This window comes from Balaenoptera borealis (genome assembly GCF_965194805.1).
Source record: "Balaenoptera borealis genome assembly, chromosome: 8".
Taxonomy (NCBI): domain Eukaryota; kingdom Metazoa; phylum Chordata; class Mammalia; order Artiodactyla; family Balaenopteridae; genus Balaenoptera; species Balaenoptera borealis.
The window spans coordinates 88,744,058-88,764,940 of record NC_138865.1 but is presented as its reverse complement, the minus strand read 5'-3'; the positions used below and the strand labels follow the sequence as shown (position 1 = coordinate 88,764,940).

Genomic DNA, 20,883 nt, shown 5'->3' with positions numbered 1-20,883 from the left:
TTAAGATAAGGTTGGCTGAGTGATCTGGCTATTGTGCCTGCCCTTTGGGTGTCAGCGTCCAATCTGCCATAGTGCAGGGGGCTTAAGGCACGCTGCTCAGGAGGTGGGGTGATAAGCCCAAGCCACTGTCTGGGCTTTGGGGAGCTACTGCATGCAAATAAGCCTGAGCCAAGGAATTGGTCCTGTTGTTACCTGGAGGAAAGAGCTTGGATGTACCTCCCTAGCTGGGGATGCGCACTATCCAGCCTCCTGCCGCTGGGGTAGAGTCTCTCAGCCTGTTCCTCCAGGTTCCCCTGGAGCCTCTGAGCTTGACGGTTGAAATCTCCCATCGCGAGTCCCCTGGGGTGGAGAGAAGCAAGGGCTAGGAGACAGGGGGCCTGGGCCAGGGTCTGGCTCTGCCCCTAGCCCATTGTGTGACCTTGGACAAGTCTCTTTACCTCTTTGAGCCTCACTTTCCTCATTTCCAGAAGGAGGAACGTCCTCCAAGGGCAAATATGAGCATTAAATAAGTTAACGTGTTTGGAAGGGCTTTGCAGTGGAAGAGGTATCATTATCTTTATTAAAAGAGGCAGAAGGGGAGAGCAGAAAAGCATGACAATAATTGGAAATGTGAATGCCCCCTTACTATTTGATAATCTTAAATTAATGCAGAGTTTTAAGGAATAGTAAGTATATTTTAGTTATGTTTTTAAAATTAACTATATCCCTTAAAGGCCCACACTTAAATATTTATGGACAAAAATATATAATATCCGAGATATGCTTCAAAGTAAGGAAAGGGAAGACCCTGAACTGCCAAAGCAATCTTGAGACAAAAAAGACAAAGCTGGAGGGATCATGGTCCCTGACTTTAGACTGTACCACAAAGCTACAGGAATCAAAACAGCATGGTACTTGTACAAAAACATACACATAGATTATGGAATAGGATAGAGAGCCTGGAAATAAACCCGTGTACCTATGGTCAATCTATGACAAAGCAGGCAAGCATACACAATTGGGAAAAGATAGTCTCTTAAAACGAGTGGTGCTGGGAAAACTGGACAGCTACATGGCAAAGAATGAGATTAGAACATTTCTTCACACCGTATACAAAAATAAACTCAAAATGGTTTAAAGATCTAAATGAAAGACCTGAAACCACAAAACTCCTAGAAGGGAACATAGGCAGAATGCTCTTTGATGTAAATGGTAGCAATATATATATATATATATTTTATCTGTCTCCTAAGGCAAAAGAAATAAAAATAAACAGATGGGACCTAATTAAATTTTTTTAAAATGTCATTAAAATTTTTTTCTTTTCCATTATGGTTTATTACAGGATATTGAATATAGTTCCCTGTGCTATACAATAGGGCCTTGTTGTTTATCCATTCTATATATAATAGTTTGCATCTGCTAGTCCCAAACTCCCAAACCATCCCTCCCCTGTCCCCCACCCTGGCAGCCACACATCTGTTCTCTATGTCTGTGAGTCTGTTTGTGTTTCATAGATAAGTTCATTTGTGTCATATTTTAGATTCCACATATGAGTGATATTGTATGGTATTTGTCTTTCTCTTTCTGACTTACTTAGCTTAGTATGATAATCTCTAGGTACATCCATATAGCTGCAAATGGCATTATTTCATACTTTTTATGGCTGAGTAATATTCCTTTGTATATATATACTACATCTTTATCCATTCATTTGTCAATGGACATTTAGGTTGTTTCCATGTCTTGCCTATTGTAAATAGTGCTGCTATGAACATCGGGGTGCATGTATCTTTTCAAATTACAGTTTTGTCCAGATATATGGCCAGGAGTGGAATTGCTGGATCATATGGCAACAAAATTTTTAGTTTTTTAAGGAACGTCCATACTGTTTTCCATAGTGGCTGCACCAATTTGCATTCCCACAACAGTGTATGAGGGTTCCCTTTTCTCCACACCCTCTCCAACATTTATTATTTGTAGACTTTTTAATGATGACCGTTCTGACTGGTGTGAGGTGGTACCTCATTGTAGAGGTCCTAATTAAACTTAAAAGCTTTAGCGCAGCAAAGGAAACCACCAGCAAAATGAAAAGACAACCTACTGAATGGGAGAAAATATTTGCAAATATTATGACTGATAAGGGGTTAATATCCAAAATCTATAAACAGCTCATACAACTCAATATATAATGATCCAATTAAAAATGAGCAGAGGACCTGAATAGACATTTTTCCCAAGAGGATATACAGATGGCCAACAGGCACATGAAAAACTGCTCAACACTGCTAATCATCAGAGAAGTGCAAATCAAAATCACAATGAGATATCACCTTACGCCTCTCAAAATGGATATCATCAAAAAGTCTACAAATAGGACTTCCCTGGTGGCCCAGTGGTTAAGAATCCGCCTGCCAATGCAGGGGACACGGGTTTGAGTCCTGGTCTGGGAAGATCCCACGTGCTGTGGAGCAGCTAAGCCCATGCACCACAACTGCTGAGCCTGCGTGCGGCTAGGGCCTGTGCTCCGCAACAAGAGAAGCCACCTCAATGAGAAACCCTTGCACTGCAATGAAGAGTAACCCCCGCTCGCCGCAACTAGAGAAAGCTCGCACACAGCAACAAAGACCCAATGCAGCCAAAAATAAATAAATAAATAAATAAAATTTTTAAAAAGTCTACAAATAACAAATATTGGCAAGGATGCAGAGAAAAGGGAACTGTAGTACACTGTTGGTGGGATTGTAAATTGGTGTAGCCACTGTGTAAAACAGTATGAGGTTCTTTAAAAAAATAAAAAATAGAACTACCATATCATCCAGCAGTTCTGCTACTGGGTATTTATCCAAAGAAAATGAAAATACTAATTCCAAAAAATATATATGCACCCCAATGTTCATAGCAGCACTATTTACAATAGCAAGATACGGAAACAACCTAAGTACCCATCAACAGATGAATGGTTAAAGAATATGTGGTATATATACATAATGGAATATTACTCAACCATTAAAAAGAATGAAATTCTGCAACTTGCAACAATGTGGCTGGACCAAGAGAGTATTATACTTAGTGAAATAAGTAAAACAGAGAAATATGAATACTCTATGTTATCACTTATATGTGGAATCTAAAAAAATAAAACAAGTGAATGTGTAAAATAAAACAGAGACAGACTCACAGATACAGAGAACATATAAGTGGTTACCAGTGAGGAGAGGGAAGGGGGGAGGGGTGAGATAGGGGTATGGGTTTAAGAGACACAAACTACTATGTATAAAATAAATAAGCAACAAGGATATATTATACAGCACAGGGAAATATAGCCATTATTTTGTAATAACTTTAAAAGGAGTATAGTCTATAAAAAATTTGAATCACTATGTTGTACACCCAAAACTAATATAATATTGTAAATCGATGATACTTCAATAAAAAAAAAAATAAAGAAGGAGGAGGGAAGAAACAGAGAGAGAGGATAGGGATGAGGGAAGTGGAAAGAAAGTGACTCCAGAGGAAAGACAAGGAGGAGGGAAGAAACAGAGAGAGAGGATAGGGATGAGGGAAGTGGAAAGAAAGTGACTCCAGAGGAAAGACAAGGAGGCTGGAATGGGGTGAAAGCAGAGGAAGAATCAGGGAAAAAGAGGCACCAAAGGGCATGGGTGGGGAGAAAGTGAGGGAGAAGAGCAGAAGTAGTCAGCCCTTCCTTCTCCTTCTCTTTCTCTTTCTGGTCCGTAAGGGGACAAAATGTCTCCAACCCCCTCAGCCGCTGGTCGTGGAGGGCTGGGAGATGGGAAGGCCAAACCCGTCTCCCTGGGGGGGGGGGGTCCCATCTTTTCCCAGCAACTGGACGCAGGTCAGCACTGCAGGGTGGACAGCGCCCTGGCCGGGCTGGGCATCGTGCTCACTCCCAGATCCCTCTGTGAGGTACTGGGTTTGAACCCCACAATCCCATCCTTGATTCCTCTCCTTTAGGCAGCTGTTCGCAGCTGGCTTGGGAACTGACTAAAAGAGCAGGCCAGGGTGGGGTGGGGCATGTTCTCTCCTGGGGCAGGACGTGACACATGGTGGGATATCCTTCAGGACCAGCCCTGGGCAGGTAGCAGGGGCTTCTCAAGAAGTATGAGAGGAGGACCCTTCCTCCAAAGGCTCAGTGTGCTTGGAGAGATACGACAGACGGGCATGAAATCCTTGGAGAACAGTAGGAGGCATGTGGACTAAGTAGAGCCAGCGTGCCTGGAGATCTGTTCTTGGAGTCTCACTGAAACCCAGCCCTGCCAGTCACCAGCTGTGTGACCTTGGGACACTCTCTTCACTTCTCTGGGCCTTGGTTTATACATTTGAAAATGCAGATTATACTGTCTGCCCTGCCTGGCTCTCAGGAACTGTTTGAGCACATATAGGATGATGGGTATAAAAGCACTTTGTGAACTCTGGCACCCTGTATCCATGTGAGCTCTCATTTCTGGATTCCAGCCTGTGTGGCCAGGATGTTGAACTGTGTTTCTCTTTTGGACTGTAGTTTTTATCCAAGGATTACACGAGAAACCTCCACATGGGGACAGTCCCTCGACCTTCTTAAGTTACTGTTGACATTTTATCTCTTGTTTTGTCCAGTGTATGACGATATACTTGCTCAGTTATTCATAGAATATAATATGAGGGAAAGACGTGTGTTTCTTGAAGAACAGATGTGATTCCTTTTTATCGAAAATGAAAATTATATAATCCATCCCGATTTTCTTTTAGCCTCAGCTAGCAGGAAGATCAGAGTAAAATTTAAGTTCAATAATAATATAGGTAGTTTTTATACAATTTTCTTCCTCTTTTTTACCCGGTTTTAATTTCTCTTCTGCTGTTTCAGGATGAGTTGATGCCAAGTTGATCCAAAGATGAGAACCACGCTAACAAGCCTGCAACACCCCATTCCAGTCCTCAAGAGCAACACTGGTGAACAGGGAGGTAGAACACATTTTGCTGTCTATGTTAGCTTCCTGTGGCCGCTGTAACACAGTACCACAAACTTGGTGGCTTAAAACTGTAGAAACTTATTCTCTCACAGTTCTGGAGGCCAGAAGTTTCAAATCAAAGTGTCAGCATGGCTACGCTTCCTCTGGAGGCCCTAGCGGAGAATTCATTCCTTGCCTCTTCCAGCTTCTGGTTGCTGCTGGCATTCCTTTGCTTGGGGCTGCATCTCTCCAATCCCTGCCTCTGTCTTCACCTCACCTTTCCTGTGTGTTTTCTCCTCTTCTGTCTGCGTCAAAACTCCTTCCAGCTCTCATGAAGATACATATGATTGCACGTAGGGTCTACATAGATAATCCAGGATTAAGCTCCTCCTGTCAAGAACCTTAACTTAATCACATCTTTTGCCATGAAAGGTAATATTCATGGGTTCTGGAAATTAGGAAATGGACATATCTTTGGTGCCACCGTTTGGCCCACCACTCCATCTGAGAACCTAGACTCATAAAATCATCCACCATCTCTCATTCATTATATAACTTAGTGGTTAGGAGCAAAAGCTCTGGAGTCTAACTCCTGGGTTCCCGTCCTAGCTCTGTCATTGGATGTGGGACCTTGGGCAAATTCCTTAGTCTCTCAGCACCTCAGTTTTCTTGCCTGAAAAACTGAGGATAGTATCTCCCTTGTAGGATTGTAATAAGGATTAAACAAAATGCTCTGTAAAAACACACAGTGTAGCACCTGGCACATAGTAACCACTCAGTAAATGTTAGCTACTATTAGAGATGATGGTTTTAGGATATCTCTACAACTTCTTTAATATTCCTTCCTTCAAGAGGTGAGGCTTAATTCTCTTCTTCTTGAGTATTGACTGGATCTAGTGCCTCACTTCTAATGAATGGAATAAAGCAGAAGTAACCACGTGTGACTTCAAGGACTAGGTCATAAAAGACAATGCAGCTTGGCCCTTGCTCTCTCTCTTTAGTCACTTGCTTTGGGGAAGCCAGCTTTCATGTCATAAGGACTCTGTGGCAGGGAACTGAGGTGTCCAGACATCAGCCAGCAGTAAGTGAATTTGGAGGAGGCTCCTCCAGTCCCAGTCAAGCCTTCAGATGACTGCAGCTCTGGTCAGTGCCTTGATTGCAATCTCATGAGAGACTCTGAGCCAGACCACTCAGGTCAGCTACTCTTGGCTCTCTGACCCATAGAAACTCTGAGATAACAAATGTGTTTTGTTGGTTTTTTTTTAAATTTTTAAAAATTTATTTATATTTATTTTTATTTATGGCTGTGTTGGGTCTTCGTTTCTGTGCAAGGACTTTTCTCTAGTTGCGGCAAGTGGGGGCCACTCTTCATCGCGGTGCACGGACCTCTCACTATCGTGGCCTGTCTTGTTGCGGAGCACAGGCTCCAGACGCGCAGGCTCAGTAGTTGTGGCTCACGGGCCTAGTTGCTCCACGGCATGTGGGATCTTCCCAGACCAGGGCTCGAACCTGTGTCCCCTGCATTGGCAGGCAGATTCTCAACCACTGCGCCACCAGGGAAGCCCAACAAATGTGGTTTTAAGCCACTAAGCTTTAGGGTAATTTGTCATACAGCAACAGCTAACTAATAAACTAGCTATTATTATTTAATCTTTAGACATTATCTATTGTATGCCAAACAAGGGAGATTATAGGGATGGCAGAGTATCTGCCTTCAGAGAGCATTCAGTCTTGTGGGGATTGGAGGGGGTTGTGGAATATAAAACAATGTTTACAGTGGAGTGTGAGACAGTGCCTGTGTGGTCTGTAGCACAGACAAGGTAGAAAAATGCTTTATTAAGACAGCATTCTGTAAAGGGGGCTGCTGATCTGGATGGGCTGGTCTAGAACACCAGAATATAGGCTGAAGTTCAGGTAGAATCCATCTCAGTCTGGGAACCTGCATATAACAGTACCTGGAGGGACTTTATGAAGGGAAAAAACCTCAGTAATTTATTAAAATCCCATACTAGATCTAAATATACACCTATCCTATGATCCAGAATTTCCACTCTTTTTTTTTTTTTAATGTTTTAATGGCACTAGGAACTGTACTAAACACGGTAGGTATTCTTTTTTTTTTTTTTTTTTTTTTATGGCTGTGTTGGGTCTTCGTTTCTGTGCGAGGGCTTTCTCTAGTTGCGGCGAGCGGGGGCCACTCTTCATCGCGGTACGTGGGCCTCTCACTATCGCGGCCTCTCTTGTTGTGGAGCACAGGCTCCAGACGCGCAGCCTCAGTAATTGTGGCTCACGGGGCTAGCTGCTCCGTGGCATGTGGGATATTCCCAGACCAGAGCTTGAACCCGTGTCCCCTGCACTGGCAGGCAGAGTCTCAACCACTACGCCACCAGGGAAGCCCCAGAATTTCCACTCTTGAATATAAACCAAAGAGAAATGTAGTTCACCAAAAGACAAGATGATTCATAGCAGTGTTATTCATAATATCCCTAAACTGGAGGTGTCCTAGTGTCTATAAACAAATTACAATATATTCACACAATGGAATACTTCTCAGCAACGACAAAGAACAAACAACTGATATATGCAACAACGTGAATGAATCTCAAAAACATTATGCTGAACAAAAGAAGCCAGGAATCTATGAGCATATATAGGAATATATAAACGTATACCAAGATCAAGATATAGGACATTTCCAGTACTTTACTGTATGCAGTTAATAATTTAAAAATTTTTTTAAGATAAATGGACTACTAAAAAAGATTGAAGCATATTATTAAGCAAGAATTACATATATTTTAATATACTTATTTATGCATGAGAGTATGTACAATATACTGCAAATCCGTGAGCTCTGACATAAACATCCAGCTCCTTGTCAGAGGGTCTCATTGGCTTAGCTGTATAGCTAAGGCAGCAATTCCTAACCAGTGTACACTGGAGTACCACAAAGGTATAAGCTCAATTTCAGCTACAGTAATTCCGGATGTGGTTGGAAGATTGAGCTGGAGAGATTATGGGATTGAGGGTAGCTGGAGTACAACTCACTGGGAGTGAGAAATAGGATTACACACGAGAGCTCTCCTTTGTGGGTATGTAAGGGCATACAGTCCTATCAAACAATGTCACAATGCCGAGAGACCAGCAAGTAAATGCTGTACACCTGGAGGTACAGTATAATCCCTCAGGCATGCCTCTAGAAACCCTAGTATTTGAGAGTGTGTCCCGGTCTCCAAAGATCAACTTAACTAAGGAAGGTCCTCCTTTCAGGTCCGTTATGGGTCTGTCTTGTTCCAAGTTCACAGATCTTCTTCTGGAATCCTGTGCCACCTGCAAGAGGGTGATATTTTCTTGTCTCATGGCCTTTATTAATATTGAAAGAACATCTTTAGGCTTGTCTTATGACATTACTCAGAGCTTGTGATAAGTGCAAGCCTTTGTTAGTTTATTCCTAGAGAAGACGTCTATTTCCTCTGTTCACTCTTCAAGATTCCAGCACCCTGCCTCTGCCCGCATCTAAGGATGGCTTCTCTTCTCCTAATATGAGCAGCCTGCTCCAAATCTCCCTGTTTTCTGCAGGGATGTGACAATTCTGAGAGTTATAATCTGTTTCCTTTGGTTGGAAGAATAATTTCCTGGTTGGAATCCAAGCTGAATAAGAATTCTCCTTTGAACAGAAACATTGAGAAGGTGATATCTTTTGTGCAGTGCTGTTGACCTTCCTGGCTGCTGAGGTCTGCATTTGGCTGCTTTACCGTTTCTTGACTGATGTCATGTAGCCAACACTTGATAATTGAGGTGAACCCCAGGTATAATAGTGGAACAAAGGAGGAGGTATGGTCACTTCTGCCTGGGACCAGGAAAGGTGAGGTGGTCAGGACTCTGGGTGCATGTGATAGATATTCTAATCAACTTAGGCAAATAGGGGGCATTAATTGGTTCCTGTGAGCAAACCATGGGATGGTTAGGATATGGTTTCATGTAGGTTTGGCAGCTTCATGATTGCTGGTAGTTCTGGGCGTGTCTTCCCAGCTTCCTCAACCGAGAGGAGAGGGTTCTTTACTTCCAGCTCCAATTTAAAAATCCTAGGGAAGAATACTGAATGGCTTTTGTTGGGTCATATGCCTGACCTTTGGGCCGGTCACCGTAGCCCAGGAGATGAGGTACTGTGGCTGGGGGAGGGATTTTGATTGAAGTGAGGAGGGACTAGTTCTTCAAGAGAAATGAGGGTGATGTTACCAGAATAAGGGGAAAACATGTACCAGGGAGACAAGAGTTTTTCACTGTAGAAAATTTCAGAAAAGGTGGTATTTTATAAAAGAGCTATAATTACCGCCAATGCTAATATGCACGCCTTTTACAATATGACTTTGCTGCTCTTCCACTCTTTACCCCTTGAATCTGGTGACTTGCTTTGGCCAGTGAACATCTGCAAATGTGACGTAAGCAGAGGTTTCACAAGCACTTGCACACTGGGGCTTGCCGTTTCTCTTGTTGCTGGGAACCTGAGTTCACCATGTAAACAAGTCCAAGCTAGCCTCCTGGAGGGTGAGATCATGTCCAGAGAGACTCTAGCCATCCTTGCTATCCCAGACATCCCAGCCGAGGCCCCTGACATGTGAGTGAGGCCACTCCAGACCATCTGGCCCTAGCTGAGTCAGCCTAGACTAGAAGAACCATCCACCCAATCCACAGACTTATGAGAAATAATCAGTGTTTTTTGTTTTAAACCACTAGGTTTGGGTTTGTTATGCAGCAGAAGCTAACTGATACAGAGAGGATGATGCAATTTAGTAAGATCCTAAATTGGCTAGACATCTGAGGAAGAGGTGGCAGTCAGGGAAGGGGGAACATTCCTGGCAGAAGAGACAGAATCAGCAAAAGCACAGAGGCATGAAACAGCGTGGCACACGTGGACACCTCAGTGTTCTGGTTTCACTGAAACATAGGGATAGAGTTGGGAAGTGATGGAAAACACAGCTAAAGGACTAGGTAGGGGCTAGATCAGAAAGAGCCTTCCATACCGGGTTACAGAGTTTCCATTTATCCTGAGGTCTATGGGGAAACCATGGAAAGCTTTTAAGCAGTAAAGAGACATGATTAGATTTGTATTCTTAAAAAATATCATAGCTATCATTAGTGGAGTGTTTCCCATGTTCCAGGTACTTTAATATGCATGGCCAAAAGAGAGCTCTGGCTGCAGGGTGGAGAGGGATTAGAGGCAGTCAGGAGGTACAGGCGGACCAGCCAGGCGCTACTGCAGGCATTCGGGTGAGAGTGGGTGAAAGCCTGAACCAAGGCAGTGGCCCTGGGGATGGGAGAGATATTCAGGAGGCAGGACTGCCTAGTGACTGCATCGGGAGAGTCTGGGAAGGACTCTTGAGGGTCTGGCTTAGGTGATCGTGGAGAATTTTGGAATCAGTGGCATTGAGGATTCTCAGTATCCTATAATCCCAGCTCCCAAAAGTTGAAGGGGGCTTAGAGACTATCCAATCTCATTCTCTCTATGTCACTTACCACTGGTAACTCCCAAGCTGATTTTAGGTAGTCTAAGGACATACCATTTTTTTTATGGTTGGGAAATTATTTTTATTGTATTAGGAACTACTAGCATGTAAGACCCATGATTTCATAGATATTATTGCTTAGCAAAAGGCTAAAGGAGTTACTTCAATTTAAAAAGCAAGTTGATAAAAAGAAAAACATTATCAGTAATAGCGCGGGTGTACACAGATATGGCTGAAATTAGGCATGAGTAAAGTTCAGGGCACCCAGAATCACCTGGAGCGCAAATCACAGGATCCCAGATGGTGAATGCCCATGTTTTCAAGTGGCCAGGTGGGACCCACCTGCACGGAGCCTGGCTGTCCAGTCACATCTGGCCCATTGGCCCTTGGGAACTGACAGGGATATGTCTGTGTTCGAGTCACCTTCAAAGCCAGATCCAGGTTAAGGATTAGATGGTGGCTGTATGAAGGTAGAGAAGATGAACATGCCCGTTGCCCAGAGGCCTTCAGGAGCCTCTGGCTCAGAGAGGTGAACTTGTCCTCACCCGCCTGCCTGTCTGCCTGCCCTTTATGCAGGTCTCTGCATTGTGCTCAGGAAAGACTCCTGCGCGCAGGCTGAAACTTCATGTGTGGATGCAGGGACTTTGTCTTGGGAGGCACTGTAATGGATGGCACCCATCGTACCGCTGGGAACCCCGAACCACTCACTGTGCAGGTAAAGGGCAGCTCTGGGCACCGTGAGGGTGCAGCTTGTGGCTTGGTGGAGGGGAGGATTAGCGCTGCAGCCCAGCAGCCCGCCCCAGCCATCGGGCGGTGCATACCCGCCTGGACACGGCCTTTCCTGATGGGCAGGGCCTTCCTTTGTTTGATTCCCCAGCACAATGCGTGTAATCCTGCCGACCTGCCCAGCAGAGACGGGCGGGCAAGAGCGCGCTTGGCTTCCTGTCTTGTTGAATGGCTTGAATGGGCGCTGGGCCCACTCTTAATCCCCCAGCGGCTGACTGTTCCGGCAGCAGGGCAGAGGAGGAAGGAGGGGAAGACAGCAGCTCTCCTGTCTTCTCTCCAGGCAGGAGGCTAGTTGCACCCTGCCCAGCACAGTTCCACTTACGTTTGAAGGGCAGATGTGAAACCAGCCATGGGGCTGCTTGCCGGTGCCCTCTTGGAACCCTCTGCCCTTCTCCCAGCACCGTCCTTGGCCAGAGTTCGGTGAACTAGGATTACAAGCAGGGAGCTAATGGTGGAGGAGAAGAGCTTCAAGATCCCAGCACATCAGAACTGGAAGCAGCCTTAGGGATTCCACTTCCCCCTCTCTTTTTACAGATGGGGAAACTGAGGCCCATACAGGTCAGGAACATGTTTAAGGTCACATGAATAAGTGACAGTAACTGACTTCAGTCAGGTGGCCTTTCCATTGGACAGCAACTGTTTCCCAAACTGCTTCCTGGAGCATTCCCAACTACTGGGAGATATTTAATGCTCCTGACAAAGAGTTATACGGTCAGATGTGCTGGGAGATGCTGCATGTGAACAAAGCACATCGAGGAGCAGAGGCCATGACAGGTCCTGCAGCCTGTGAACTTGGTCGACGTTAATGCCATCCTTTCCAGATGTATTTGGCAGTGCAGTTCTTTTTTCACGTGGCACCTTTTCTCACACAGCAGTAGCACTTACTCTAAAGGACACCATCCGGAAATTCTGCACTAGACTGTGCTATAGACTTTCTAGAAGTGATGATGAAGATGGTGAGGACACTTCTATATAAACTCTCTGTGGAGTTTAACCCACGTGGGAGCCTGTACAATGGGAGGGATCTCCTTTTAGACTCAGAGTCACCTGGTGTTTATTGAGCATCTCTTATTACCAGGTGCCTTCCACCTCGGTTATCTCTGCTGAGCCTCCCAATAGCACTGTTGGAAAGGTAATAGAATGTTGACTTTACAATCGTGGAAACTGAGGCACATGAAACTGAGTAACTCGCTTAAGGTCACACAGCCAACAGTCAGCGAAAGCAGGTTTTAAGCCGAGGTCTGCCTGCCTTCAATCCAGCGCTCCTGCTCTTCTGCCCTGCTCCCCTCTCCTCTTTCCCTACAGTCTGATAATGAGAAGCAAATACATCAAACTGGAAATAAAAGGAAAAAAGCCTGGGTTCATACGCTGTTCCACTCCTGATGCATTGTGTGACCTTGGACAGACCTTGTGCCCCCAGGTCTCAGCTCCTCCCCCTACCATGGGTGGGTTAGACGCGGAGCCCAGTCCCTGCGGCTGTCTCCTGCTCCGGCATTCCATGACCCACTTCACGACTCGAGTTCTCAGGCCCAGGCATAGGTCATCCTAGGGAGAGGGTCAGTCCTGGAACGGGGTGACATGAGGCTGCGTTCATCTGTGGCATCAGGACAGACCAGCCGCCTGCCTGAGAAGGCAGAGCGTGTGCCGACTCACTCCTGACACCTTGTCAGAGCCATGGGAAACTGTCACCCACTGCTCAGGGATGGAGTCAGCCCTGCATGGCGCTGGTTCTCAGTAGCATGACCCGTGATACCCTCACACATAATGACCTCCTTAATGAGTGGTGGAGAAACTTGCAGGACTGGTGAGGGTGGAGCCGGGAAAGGGGTAGGCAGGCATTGTGGCGTTCTAGACCTGACTTGAATTTACTTTTTATAGGCTGTATCTGTCATTATTTAGCCAATCGGTCCACCCTGTTTTTTTCAAAAGAAGGTGATTTTCTTAGTTTGGGTGACTTTAGAAGGCGACTCTAAGACAAAGATTCAAGTGCAAGTAGTTTATTTGGGAGGGAGTCCCAGGAAATGCTGCCAGGGAGCCTGGAAGTAAAGCAGGGAAGGGGAAGAGCACAGTGAATGGCACATTATCAAGCAAGTGGCCCCTGTTAGTAACTGGAGCTTGATTATGCTGGGGGCTCTGGGAACCAGTGTGTACGGCTTTGGCGCTGACCCACCTGAGGGGCGAGGCAGCTGGAGTATGTATCTCCGAACTCGTGTCAGCCACCAGTGGAAAACTGCTGCCAGGGAGGGGACTGTTAATTCCCTAGCATGTCTGGCCGGTGCTGGGAATGACCAGCAGCTAGAGCCCCCAGGCAGAGCGGCAGGGGCTGAGGGCATGTGGGTGAGCCACCAAAGTGTCTGCTACAGAGGGCTGGTGAGCCAGAAGCTGAAACTCCAAAACTTGAGAAGGGGTCTAAGTGCCTCCACAATTTGCTGGAAGGGAAGGAAGGCTGAGTAAGTCACTTGCCCTTTTGGAGCTTCAGTCTTCTCATCCAGCAGATGGGAATGGAACCCCTGCCCTGCCTATCACACACAGGACCAAATCATAAATTGTAAAAAGATGATGAGTATATTCACCTTGCTCCCATCTGTTCCTCGCCATCTGCCTGTCCCTAATACCACACACCACTTCTCAGTCACTTCAGCTAGGATTGTGAACATTTTGGTCATTCCTACCCTTCCGGGCCAAGGACCCATCCCCCTTAGAATGGGAAAGGACTTTAGATCTAGAAATTAAGATTTTTAAGCTCAAGAGGAAGCAGAATGATATGGGCTTGGGAATCAGGAGGCCTGGAATATTCCTTTATTGAGGACCTACCATATCCATGGGCTGAGGATGCTTGGTGATGACACAGTTCCCAAAGGAGCTCTGTGTCCTTGGGTAGGCAGGCCCCTTGTCCTCTTGTGCCTTCAGTCTCCCCACCTGTGAAATGGGCCAGTCTCCCCACCTGTGAAATGGGGTTCCTTCTAGTGCTATCATTTTTTACTTTAAGTACACAACTCCCAGTCTCCTTGAGATCTGCAGCCCGGGGTCAGTGGCGGAACCAGAGGCAAGGGTCCCACTGTCTGGAGATGGTGGGTAGAGGCAGGGAAAGATTCACTCCGCCCTCCAGGGAGACCGCCATCGTGCCTGGGCTCCATCTGCTGTGAGCACTGCATAAGCTCTGCAAACAGCAGCTGAAGATGGTGGGTTTGGGCAGCATTAAGCTGTATTAAGTTGAGCTGTTTCTACAAAGAGTACATTTTAGGATAAACATGGCACCAGAGACACGGTAAGAGGATGTAACACTTGTAAGAAGTGGCTTCATGCCATCCCCAGCAGCTGGTGCAGAGAACTGTTCGCCAACTCCACCCGCATGTTGCTGTCTCTAAGGAGAAAATTGCACAGCACCCCCTTCCTCTGTTTATTCTAGGAAGAAACACCCCTTGAGGCCTTAGGCACATGACCCAGGCTGAGCCAATCAGAAGGCTCCAACCTCCTGGCTACTGTGATTGGTCCAAGGACGATCATGTGACCCAAACCAGGCCAACTGGAGTCCTTTCTTGGGGTATCTTTTAGCTGGTGGGAAAGAATCCTCTCCTGATGTGATGGAGAGCTTGTGGAAGCCAAATCCACACCCATGGAGAAGCCTGTCTGTGGCAGGATGAAATGAAGCCAACAGTTAGAGATGAGAAGCTGAGAAGAAAGTGTCTTGGTGTCTGAGTCCCTGGTACCAGACCTCCTTGAGGCCAGCTCCACCCCTGCCCTTCTTGGTTACTTAAAACAATAAAATGCCTTCTTTGCTTAAGCTTTCTTTGTTAAGAAATAAAACTACTTGAGTTTTATTTCTCTCGCACCAAGGCAAGAGAATCTGAAATGAGACCCACATCTTCCATTTATTGAGCTTACTATGTGCTGGGAGCTTTCCACTGCCTCACCTTATGTAATCCTGCACACAGCCATGTGGGCTATGATTATCATGCCCATTTTACAGATGAGGAAGCTGAGATGCAGAGGGTTGAGGGACTTATCTAAGGTCAATCAGCTGTTAGTAAGTGACCAAGCAGGGATTCAAACCCAGGTTTGGCTAACACCAAAAGCCACGTGCTTAGCCCTTTTACCACAGTGCTCACTCACAGCCTGAAGCCTCACCCGTTTTCACCCTCTGGGCAGCTGCCTTAAGAACAGACAGCTTCCATGACTTGATCTTTTGTGTCTTGGCTTCTTGTGTTGTGATTGAATTGCAAATAAAATTACCATCATCAGTAATTTTTCAATAATGAGGTCTTATGATGGCTCTTGGCAGCTTAGCAGGTTAGAGTCAGTCTCCATGTTTGATTTCTCCTCACACTTTCACCAAGCTGAGCAAGTGCTTTTTATCAACATCCTCAGGAGTGTGACATTTCTGATCCTATCAAATCCTAGCCTTAAGAACTGCAACCAATGTTGTTCTCTCCAAAGGCTTAGAGAGATGAAGTGACTTGCCTAGGTCATCCAGCTTGTCAGGGCAGAGCAGAAATTGGAGCCCAATTCTTCATTTAGTTTATTCCTTTTCCAATAAATTTTTAAGTCCTTACAGCCCTCAGGGTATCAAACTCTCTGCCACAAGACGTTGGTGTCCAGGCACAGATGACGGTGATATTGATGCTATCACTGGTAGAGGGTGGAGCAGAAAGCCCCACCTTTTTGCCTTTAACCAGTGAGAGTTTGAGTTTCCCTCATTAAAACCTCCCATGGGACCTTAGACAAAGCTGTGGGCAGAGAGTTGGGGCAGAGTACCTGCCTTCCCTCCAAAAACAGAGGGTTCTCTCAAAGCCAGTGTAGAATGGAGGGGACACAGGAGAGCTCTGGGCTAGCCTTGGCACTGGCAATGAATCTCTGAGTGACCTTGAATACGTCCATCAAAAATAGCCACTCTTATGGAACAGTTTTGAATGTGCAGATCCTCATAGCTATCCAGTGAAATCCCACCTGACAGATGGGGAATCTGAGGCACAAGGCAGTTAATAACACGTCTGAGGCAACGTGACACAATCAGCAAGCGGCAGAACTGGGGTTAGAAGCCAGGCAGTCTGATTCCAGAGTCCATTCTCTTAACCATCTCACTGTATCATCTTCCTTTTGAATTGTGAGTCACGGTATTCTCTGCAATCAAACCATTCCAGATTTGGCAGGAGGAGGGCACACTGGATAGTGTGATTCTGAGGTTGAAATCGCCAATTTTGTATTAAGATAAAACTAGAGTAAATTTATCTAGTCTCCTTTAAAGGCAGCTCACATGGCTTCTTTTATTATTTGAGAAAAAGGAAAAAAGTCCCATTCTCTGCCATTCATGTGGATGAGCGTTATCTCAACAGGGTCTTTCCCAGCTCTTTACAGTTTGCGAAGTTAACTGCAATGTCTCTGAACTCAGAGGATCCTCTGGCAAGGCAAAGAGAGTTGTCTCCCATTTTACTGATGAGAAAACTGGGACCAGAGTGGGGAAAAAAATTTGCCACGTGTGTGTGCACGCGTGCATGTTTATGCGTGTGTATGTGCGTGTATGCGTTTGTTTCTGCGTGCAGATCCATGGATGCTCCCGCAGGCCTGGATCCCAGCTGTGAGAGGAACTCACAGTTGTGGTGCTTGGAGGGGCGCGTTCCAGCTCACTGCCCGTGTATGGAGTCACTCAGACTTAGCTAAGTACACAGCATTCAGGAGCCTGAGCTGCAGCAGCTGAAATCAGTGGGCAGCACAAAAATGTAGGTGTAGCTCCCTCCCCACTCCTTCCTTCTCCCCCACCTCCCACAGGGTGGAACTGCCTGGAACAGGCCTGGCCCAGCCTATGGGTCTGCACACGCAGCATCCAGGAACAACTGCAGGGCAGCTCTGGGGCACATGTGGAAACACGCACCCTGATATCCATGGATGTGTACACACATGGATTTCTAGAAGGAATACTCAGGAAAGGTCTGGGGCTCTGGGTTCTGGTCTGGCTCAGCCTCTGACTCTCTGGTGACCTCGGAGCCTTGACTATCCATCTGTATAATGGGCATGATGATGTCTGCCTCCCAGGGTTGTTACAAGTATCCAGAAAAAGATGGTAGGGTCCCAGAACTCTGGATCTGCAGGAGCCCTGGGAGGCAATTAGCCTAATGCTCACATTTCACAGACAGAGCTGCTGAGGCCCAGAGAGGGACACAGAACAAGTCAAACACAGATTGGCTAGAACACAGGCCTCTGGACTCCCAGGACCCACACACCAAGAGTGGCCCTGAAAAGAGCAAAGTGCTGTTTAAGGTGAGTTCTTGCTCTTGCATCTGAACATCCACGTGGAGGTGATTTTGAGACCAAAATGCTTTGTAAACAGTATTTATTAACACAAATACTGTGCCGAGGTTCGGGGGGAAGGGGTGCCGTCTTTCTTTCTGAAATATTAGCTCAGATAGGTGTACAAAAGTCTTTGTGAATCTCAGTTTGCTTAACATATTTGATTAGCTTCCTGCCTACAAGTTCATACTAAGCTCTTACATATCTGCTGGGCTCTTTATTGACAGTGTATCAATTCAGCTTTCCCTAAAAGATAAACTCCAAAATAGAAGGAGAGGCAAGGCAGCCTGGTTTTAGGGCCACTAGGAGTGTTTGCCCAAGTCCCTGACCCTGCGCTTACCCATCTGTAGACTGCCAGGCTTGCATTCATCTTGGCCCCTGCCTGCCCTGGGGCCCGCCCCAAACTCCACTTCCTCCCCTGGACTCTCATTTTGCCCTCTTACTGCAGCTCTCCATACACATGCCTGCCTGTCTGTCAGCTTGGGTGCTCCTCCGGGCAGGAACTGAAACCCCAGTGCCCCTCACAGGACCCAGCCCACAGTCGCTGCTCAGGAAATGGGACAGCTCCCAGGTGAACTTGGAGTTCAGGCATGCAGGTCACAAGAGGAAGGAAGAACCTAAAGACAGTAGGTGAAGCATTGGGAAAGCCAGCATTCCTTTCTCCCTCGACTCCTGCCACCCAAACTGTGTAACATTCCAGACAATGTGACAGGACTTCCTGGTTGATACAGAGTCTCCTACTAATCATCACATCTGTTTATTCTGCACATACCATGTGCCAGGCACTTCATATATGTTAGTTCTAATCCTAATCAGCTCTAATCCCATTTTCAAGATTGGGACCCGAAGCTCAGACACCTCCATTTATTTGCTTCAAGGAGAGGAGTTAGAATCTGACCTCAGGTCTGTCTGATTCCCAAGGCCATGCTTATTTTATGACAACATAGGCCCATTCCTGAACTCTGATACTCCCAGGAGACTTGGGAGTAAGAGATTTCCTTCTGCAGGGCTTTTTTCTAATTGTAGAGGTAGGGAGGACAGGCTCTTCCTGGACCCTGCCTCCTTCATCCTCTGACCTCAGTTTTCCTACAGGTACAGTGAGGAAAGGGACCAGATCCACCCAAACTTATTGGTAGTTCTGACAAATCATCTACATTCTTTGCTTGGGCTTTTAGGAGCAAAGACGAGGAGACAGTGGGGCAAGGGGAGGACCCAGTTGTAACTGCTGTTCTCAGAAAGGGACAGCGAAGGACTCAGGCTGCCTGGGATGGTGATAATTCATCTCACTGGTCCATAGCCCATGGAAACATGGAATCCAGGAATGTTTTCACATCTGATGAGCAGTAGAATCACCTGGGGATACTTGCTAAAATGCAGATTCCTGGGTCCAGCTCCTGGAGGACCAGGGTGATAGGTTTGGGGCAGGGACAGGATTGTGCATTTTTTTTTCTGATCATTTCTGTTTCTTTTTTTTTTTTTTTTTTTAACTTTGGGTTTATTTATTTATTTATTTATTTATGGCTGTGTTGGGTCTTCGTTTCTGTGCGAGGGCTTTCTCTAGTTGCGGCAAGTGGGGGCCACTCTTCATCGCGGTACGCGGGCCTCTCACTGTTGCGGCCTCTCTTGTTGCGGAGCACAGGCTCCAGACGCGCAGGCTCAGTAATTGTGGCTCACGGGCCCAGTTGCTCTGCGGCATGTGGGATCTTCCCAGACCAGGGCTCGAACCCGTGTCCCCTGCATTGGCAGGCAGATTCTCAACCACTGCGCCACCAGGGAAGCCCATTTCTGTTTTTTTCTTTCTTTTTTAAAAATTTTATTGAAGTATAGTTATTTACAATGTTGCATTAATTTTTGCTGTACACAGAATGACTCAGTTTTACATATGTATATATTCTTTTACATATTCTTTTCCATTTTGGTTTATCACAGGATATTGAATATAGTTCCCTGTGCTACACAGTAGGACCTTGTTTATCCATCCTATATATACTAGTTTGCATCTGCTAATCCCAAACTCCCATTCCTTCCCTCCCCCACCCCCCACCCCCTTGGCAACCACAAGTCTGTTCTCTATGTCAGTGAGTCTGTTTCTGTTTCATAGATATGTTCCTTTGTGTCGTATTTTAGATTCCACATATAAGTGATATCATATGGCATTTGTCTTTCTCTTTCTGACTCACTTCGCTTAGTATGATAATCTCTAAGTGCATCCATATAGCTGCAAATGACATTATTTCATTCTTTTTATGGCTGAGTAATATTCCATTGTATATATATATACCACATCTTTATCCATTCATCTGTCGATGGATATTTAGGTTGTTTCCATGTCTTGGCTATTGTAAATAGTGCTGCTATGAACATAGGGATGCATGTATCTTTTCAAATTACAGTTTTGTCCAGATATATGGCCAGGAGTGAAATTGCTGGATCATATGGCAACTCTATTTTTAGTTTTTTGAGAAACTTCCATACTGTTTTCCATAATGGCTACACCAATTTACATTCCCACCAACAGTGGAGGAAGGTTCCCTTTTCGCCACACCCTCTCCAATATTTATTATTTGTAGACTTTTTAATGATGGCCATTCTGACTGGTGTGAGGTGGTACCTCATTGTAGTTTTGATTTGCATTTGTCTAATAATTAGCAATGTTGAGCATCTTTTCATGTACCTATTGACTATCTGTATGTCTTCTTTGGAAAAATGTCTATTTAGGTTTTCTGCCCATCTTTCAATTGGGTTGTTTGTGTTTTGTTATTGAGTTGTATGAGCTGTTTGTATATTTTGGAAATTAAGCCCTTGTTGGTTGCATCATTTGCAAATATTTTCTCCCAGTTCGTAGGTTGTCTTTTTGTTTTGTTTATAGTTTCTTTTGCTATACAGAAGCTTGTAAGTTTGATTAGGTCCCATTTGTTTATTTTTGCTTTTCTTTCTATTGCCTTGGAGACTGACCTAAGAAAACATTCATATGAAAAAAAAAAAAAAGAAAACATTGGTATGATTTATGTCAGAATGTTTTGCCTATGTTCTCTTCTAGGAGTTTTATGGTGTCATGTCTTATATTTAAGTCTTTAAGCCATTTTGAGTTTATTTTTGTGTGTGGTGTGAGGGTATGTTCTAATAACTTCACTGATTTACATGTGGCTGTCCAACTTATCCAACACTACTTGCTGAAGAGACTGTCTTTTCCCCATTGTATATTCTTGCCTCCTTTGTCCAAGATTAATTGTCCATTATTTTTGGGCTCTTTATTCTGTTCCATTGGTCCATATGTCTGTTTTGTGCCAGTACCTTCCTGTTTTGATTACTGTAGCTTTGTGGTATTATCTGAAGTCTGGGAGGGTTATGCCTCCTGCTTTGTTCATTTTCCACAG

General features: G+C 45.4%; 1 protein-coding gene across 1 annotated transcript in view; it reads left to right on the top strand.

Annotated features, from left to right (window-relative positions):
* Nucleotides 1-20,883, top strand: part of LOC309634268 (uncharacterized protein) — a 145,050-nt gene that overhangs the window by 94,074 nt on the left and 30,093 nt on the right. The window contains exons 5-7 of the mRNA XM_082404249.1: nucleotides 4,844-4,941; nucleotides 17,349-17,476; nucleotides 17,955-18,132. Coding sequence (XP_082260375.1) covers nucleotides 4,872-4,941; nucleotides 17,349-17,476; nucleotides 17,955-18,132 — 376 coding nt within the window. The 5' untranslated portion in view covers nucleotides 4,844-4,871. The remainder of the gene's footprint in view (nucleotides 1-4,843; nucleotides 4,942-17,348; nucleotides 17,477-17,954; nucleotides 18,133-20,883) is intronic.